General features: G+C 38.1%; 1 protein-coding gene across 5 annotated transcripts in view; it reads left to right on the top strand.

Annotated features, from left to right (window-relative positions):
- LIPH (lipase H) overlaps window positions 1-6,881 on the top strand; it is a 47,296-nt gene continuing 40,415 nt past the window's right edge. For 4 of the 5 annotated variants that reach the window (XR_008617115.1, XM_055084278.1, XM_055084279.1 and 1 more), the window contains exon 1: window positions 1-107. Coding sequence is in view for 3 of the 5 variants with exons in the window: in XM_055084278.1 (XP_054940253.1) it covers window positions 59-107 (49 nt within the window). In the remaining 2 variants the exon portion in view is untranslated. The remainder of the gene's footprint in view (window positions 108-6,881) is intronic. The other variant, XM_055084284.1, reaches the window with a different exon arrangement.

Genomic DNA, 6,881 nt, shown 5'->3' with positions numbered 1-6,881 from the left:
CTCTGGGAAGGAAATCTTTCTTCTTGTGAATGCGACACACACTGTCTCCAGTTTCCATATGCTGAGATTATACTTCCTCATCAGTTTGATGTGCTTGGTGAGATCAGGTTGGTCATTTATTGCATGGTTTTCTTAATTATTTAAAAAATATTTAGTATAACTGTCATTTTATCATCCCAGTTCCTTCACTGGACTTTTTAAGTTTCACACAGCGATTTTTCAGGAAAGAAGATATGGATTAAATGAAATTTTGAATTCTGAAAAAACTTTATTTTTCCTCAGTAGTAAAAGAAACTATTATTCCTTTAAATTAGCCTGTTCTTCTGATGTACAAAACTTAAATATGCTGAAAAATCTAGTATTTTTTCTTTCATAGTTCATTTTTCTGTGCCTTTCCACTTCTATGAAATAAGATCATTTATTTTCTGAGAATTTTAAATTTTATTTTACTATAATATCTAATACAGAGAGGACAGGTTTTTACAGCTTTCATGCATCGTGTTTATTTAAATTATTTTTATTTAAAAAACCATGATTTTATATGTGTAAACCTCTTGGAATGGTGCCTAGCATATTGATTACTTAAAGTTGTTAATCATAATGGAGAAATAAAAATTAAAACTAATGTACACAGCAAGGTAATAAAAATAAAGTGAAATGCTTTTTTTTTTAAAAAGAAAAGCTCAACACTTCTCAGCTTTGTAGGAACCCAGTACTTTTTCACATAGTTTATTGTAATGAAGACTGGTACAATTTTTCTGAAGGGAAGTATGTTATATATTAGGACCCATAAAAATGTTCATGCCCTTTGAAACTAGTAAAACCATTGCTAGGAATTTGTTCTAAAGAAATATCTTGCAAAAGATAAACAAAGAACCTATATACAAAGAATGATTCTAACTCTGTTATTTATAATAAGTTAAAACTAGATACAGCAGAAATGTTCCTACATACAGGAATGGATCAAGTACAGTGTAACAACTTTTAAAAATATGTAGCCTTTAAAATAATTCTGAAGCTATGCAGAAATGTGCAAACATGTTTATAACATAATGCAAAGTCAAAAAAGCAGAACTCAATTTTGTAGATAAACTAAGATTACAACTATGCAAAAATCACGTGTGTATGCCTGTAAATAAAGTTTAGAAGGGAAATGGAAAATTAATATAGTTGTATTAGGATTTCAGGCTTATAAATAACTTTTTCTTAATTTGTGCTTTTAAAGTTGATTTAATAGTAAGTTAAAATTAAACTAGTGATGATATTTTAAATTGAGTATTCAACGTTTTAAAAATGTGTGTATTATCACTTAAAAAATTTTTTTTAAGGGAGGGAGACGCAAGAGGGAAGAGATATGGGAACATATGTATATGTATAACTGATTCACTTTGTTGTAAAGCGGAAACTGACACACCATTGTAAATCAATTATATTACAATAAAGATGTTAAAAAAAAAAAGTTTTTTTTTGGTCGCGAGGCATGGGGGATCCCCGGCCCCTGAAGGGACCAGGGATCGAACCCTTGTCCCCTGCAGTGGAAGCACGGAGTCTTAACTACTGGACTGCCAGGGAAATCCCTAAAATTTTAAAAAATAAAATAAATTTAGAGATAGCTTAAGGGGAGTGGGAACTAACCTTAACACAAAAACCTGATGGTAATTTGTGAGTACTTTCTTCCAGTCTCCCATTATATATCTCAGTTTACAAAGCTGGAACTTAATTTTTTGTAACCTGCCTTTTTAAAAAAATGTATTTTAAAATTAATTTAAAAATTTGAAGTATAGTTGATTTACAATGATTCAGGTGTACAGCAAAGTGATTGAGTTCATATATATATATATACATATATTCTTTTTCAGATTCTTTTCCATTGTTGGTTATTACAAGATACTGAATGTAGTTCCCTGTGCTATACAATAGGTCCTTGTTTATCTATTTTACATATAGTAGTGTGTATCAGTTAATCTCAAATTCCCAATTTATCCCTCCCCAACCTTTCCCCTGGTAACCATTGACCTGCCTTTTTACTTAATGTTATCTCATCAGTAAAGTCTTGTTTTAAGTCATTCCATAAGACCCACTGCTGCATGATAGAATCTAAGCAGATAGATATACATCACAATAAACTTCCATAGCTAGAAAGAAAAAATATAAAAAACATAATTATAGCTGTAAGCTAAATCCGTACTTCTCAGTATCTGCAAAACCGTGAACTGAGAACTTTCTTGGGGGAGGGTGTTGAATAATATGCAGAAATTATCGATCACAAATACATTGACTGTTTTTGTTTTTCCCTTCCTTGGCTTGCAGTCCAAAAATTAGCAAGTGATTAATATGGGACTCTGAAATCCCAAGAATACAAGTCACTTACTTTCAGAGATTTTAATTTTGTTGTTCTAACCTTTGTGAAATCATGATAGGAATGTTTGCCGTACTCTTACTAGTGTACAAAGCAATGGCTAGCAAACTCTAGTGTGCACTGGAATCATTTGGGAAATTTGCTAAAAATGCAGAGACTCTATCTCCAGAGATCCAAACTCTGGGTCTGGGGTGAGGTCCTGGAATCTGCATTTCAAACAAACTCGCAAGGTTTTTCAGTTTGTAGATGGTTCAAGGAACACAGGCTGATAAGTATTCTTCTAAATTAAGGCTGCTTGTCATAAGTATTTTATTTATTTATTTAAAATTTATTTATTTATTTATTTAAAATTTATTTATTTATTTATTTTTGGCTGCATTGGATCTTTGTTGCTGCGTGCGGGCTTTCTCTAGTTGCAGCAAGCGGGGGCTATTCTTCGTTGCAGTGTGTGGGCTTCTCTTGCGGTGGCTTCTCTTGTTGCGGAGCACGGGCTCTAGGCGCGCGGGCTTCAGTAGTTGTGGCACGCGGTCTCAGTAGCTGTGGCTTGTGGGCTCTAGAGCGCAGGCTCAGTAGTTGTGGTGCACGGGCTTAGTTGCTCTGAGGCTTGAACCGGTGTCCCCTGCATTGGCAGGTGAATTCTTAACCACTGCGTCACCAGGGTAGTCCCTGTCATAAGTATTTTTAAAAGTTACTCTGCCATCGATATTTTGTCCTGTGGCAACTTGTATAAAACTAGGTAGATATTTTCCTAGAGAAAATAGCTCAGTGTCAAAATTAGAGACAGAATTGTTTCCTTAGATATTGGAAGCTCTCTTCAGATTGATTTATAACTCTGTGTGTGTGTGTGACTCATCCTTCTCCAACACAGAGGAGACAAAGGTGAGTGAGGGCATGGAGTGTGAACGTGCATATTTATGCACATGATTAAGAGATGAGAGTGAGGAAATCAGGAATCTCATTTGTTTTCTGGGTTATATCCTAAAGAAATACAAGCTGGTGGTTAAAAACAAAGATGTCCTTCCAACCAAGAGGGCATTTGGTCCATACGCTTCTTGCCTGTCTCTGCCTTGGGTAAAAGAGAAACAAAGATATTCCAGCAGTTTTGGCTCTGGCCAACTGTGAACCTGTCACAATCTGGCTCAGGATGGATTTTTAGCGCCAAATTCAGTGTGGTTCTCTGCATTAAAAAAATAAACTTTTCAGATAAAAAAAAAATCAATAGAATTTCATTGTAGGGACATGTCACCTCCCCCTTCTCCTTCTCTCTTCAAAGTAGGAGTCCAGCTCATTTTCTAATCTCTCCAAGTCAAAGTTTCTGGGCTAAAGAGATGTTTATTTCTGAGACTTTTGGAAGTTCCTGCATAACAGTGTTTTCAGGCAAGCCTAAGAGTGTGCTCAAACGTGGGTTTCTGGAAAGCTCCTAACTCCATCAGTTAACATGTGGTGAGCTGTGTGTCCTGGACACTGACTGGCATCCACCACCCAGCAGGCAAAATACTCAACAGTGTATCCCTTAATCTAGGTCTGAATCTCAGCAAATATTTTCAGGCTGCATCGAGTCAATACACCTGTCTGTGGACCTCTGTTCTAAAGAAGTTATTCATACACATTTGCGTCATGTTTGGAGGTGGGGAGAATGAAAGCTTGAGCCCGCCTCGGAGCCCAAAACTTGACATGAAAGAAGTGTGCGTCAGGGCCCCACCTGTTTTACTTCCTGACTGGATACGAGGCAGCAAGGTGAAATTAGGTGGAATTTCACCGCTGTCACTGGGGGTTGGAGATTAGTAGACTAAACTTCACCAGCCATGGGTCTGAGAGAAACTGATACTTTCATTTTTAATAAACTGACTTGGCCATATTGAGAGGTTTTCCTCATTGACTCTCATAGAATCTCAGAACCATCTCTCTTCTCGCCCCACTCACAATTGCTTCATTGGTGGCTTATTTCTATCTACAATTCCATCTTCTCTCTTCACAGACACCTCTTTGGATATGAATGAGGAGTTCCCTCTTTCTGCAGGAGTTTTCCCCCAATCAGAGTTGTGGGAGCTGAAATCAGTTCCTCCAAAGGCAGATGGAAGCTAAAAAGCCAGAACTGAGCATGATTCTGAGATAGCATGGGCAGCTTTATTTAGCTGCAGGGCAGTGTGTCTTGCGAATACAGAGCCAAAGGATCCCTTGGAAGTTTCATCAGAAAGGAAGCGAGGTTGTCAGTGATCAGTCTGAGGGAATCACACTTTTCTATCCAACTGGGACTCATTAAAATAAGTCAATCTAGGGAAACAAATGTCTCCCTGTTTTCTTGGTTGTAGCCTAAAGAAACAGCTAGTGGATAAAAGCTAGGGATAATCTTTCCAACCAAGAGGGCATTTTGTCTAACCAACCCAATTTTATGTGGTAAAGGTAAAACAAAATAACAGCTATATTAATCCCTAAGTCTGAGAATAAGAGTGATTTATTTTGCACAGGAACAGCTACAATCCCTCCCTCATAGCCAACAGACTTACCAGAGTGGGTGGCGGAGGGGCAGGGGTGCTTTATTTAGCCTGCAGTGGTAGAAAATGAAGGTCTATCAACCTCAGTTTCCAAGGGGAAAGAAAAAAATTGGAAAACTGGGAGCCTGATTTGATTGTGACAGAAAAAGGGAAACTTCTGCCCAGTCACCTCCAAAAGATTTTTCGTCTTTTTTTTTTTCACTCTTTCCATGAAAGCATGAAATTACAAGAGCCATTTTTAAGAAACAGTTTTATTGAGATATAATACACATACCATACAATTCACCCACTTAAAGTGTTTTTTAATATATTCACAGATATGTGCAACTGTCACCAGTCAATTTTAGAACACTTTCATGACTCCAAAAAGGAACCCAGTACCCTTTGACTATTGTACCCCATCTCTCCATCTCCTCCCATCCCCCAGCCCTAAGCAACCACTAATCTACTTTCTGTCTCTATAGATTTCCCTATTTATGTGCATGGAGTTGGGCAGTCATCACCACAGTCAATGTTAGAACATTTTTATCACCCTGAAAAGAAACCCTGTACCCTCATCCTCCCCCACCCCCCAGCCCTAAGCAACCACTAATCTACTTTCTGTCTCTATAGATTTCCCTATTCTGGACATTTCATATGAATAGAGTCATATAATATGTGGTCTTTTGTGACTGGCATCTTTTACTTATTGTATTGTTTTCAAGACTCATCCTTACTGTAGCATGTGGAACCATGTTTGTTAACTAACAGGTATTTAATAGCAAAAAAACCCTGCTTGATATAAAGGTGAGAAAACACCTATCTGACCAACATTCTAATTACAAGAGTAAAGTATGGTTATTTTCAGGTATTTTAATTAAAATTTAAGAAAAAGGAAATTTCTTGATATATTAATTTTTTTAGATTAGGGTTGTCTTTGGTTCATAAGAAAGTCCTGGAAATTTGTGTTCTTAAGTAGATGCAAGAGGCATCCTTTCAAATAAGTTAGTTTTCAGATCTTAGAATTTCATTTCTAAAAGGAATGCTAGAGTTAGCTAAATGGCTAAGGAATGAGGAACCAACACCTCATTTTAATATGAGAAAACTGATGACCCAAATAGATTGTTTGTTTTACCTTGTTAATGACACAGCCAGAAACAAACACAGTTCTTTGGCCAGGGAGAAGCACTGTCACCTGTATACTGGCTAATAAAGCTTCCCTTTTCCAAATCCTTGGTTGGATTAAGGAAACTAAAATGATGGAAGGGGGACTTCCCTGGTGGCACAGCGCTTAAGAATCTGCCTGCCAATGCAGGTAACATGGGTTCGGGCCCTGGTCCGGGAAGATCCCACATGCCGCAGAGCAATTAAGCCCGTGTGCCACAACTACTGAGCCTGTGCTCTAGAGCCCACGAGGCACAACTACTGAAGCCCACGCGCCTAGAGCCCGTGCTTCGCAACAAGAGAAGCCACCACAATGAGAAGCCCGTGCACTGCAGCAGAGTAACTCCCTGCTCTCTGCAACTAGAGAAAGCCCGCGCGCAGCAACAAAGACCCAACACAGCCAAAAAAAAAAAAAAATGATGGAAGGAAGGAATTTATTGAGCACTTATTTTATATCAAATCCCACACTGTGATTTACTTATTTTATTTAGTCTTCATAACAACCCCATAAGATCGATACTATTAACCCAACTTATCATCAACATCATCATCAGTTACTAGTTTTTTGGCATCTATTACGCATCATGTAATGCTTTAGATACTTCATAGGCATTTTCTCTCATTCTCACATCAGTCCTGACGGCAGGGCTGGGATTACCGTGAGGCGGGTGAGGCACTCACTAGGTGAAAAATTTAAGGGTGGAAGGGACACCAAAGTAGTCATCAAGATCAGTAATATTTATGACTTTTTTTTTTTTTTTTTTGCGGTACGCGGGCCTCTCACTGCTGTGGCCTCTCCCGTTGTGGAGCACAGGCTCCGGACGCGCAGGCTCAGCGGCCATGGTTCACGGGCCCAGCTGCTCCGCGGCATGTGGGATCTTCCC

Source organism: Physeter macrocephalus, chromosome 1 (assembly GCF_002837175.3).
Source record: "Physeter macrocephalus isolate SW-GA chromosome 1, ASM283717v5, whole genome shotgun sequence".
Classification (NCBI taxonomy): Eukaryota; Metazoa; Chordata; class Mammalia; order Artiodactyla; family Physeteridae; genus Physeter; species Physeter macrocephalus.
The sequence above is the reverse complement of the archived record's forward strand: the minus strand, read 5'-3'. Positions and strand labels throughout refer to the sequence as shown.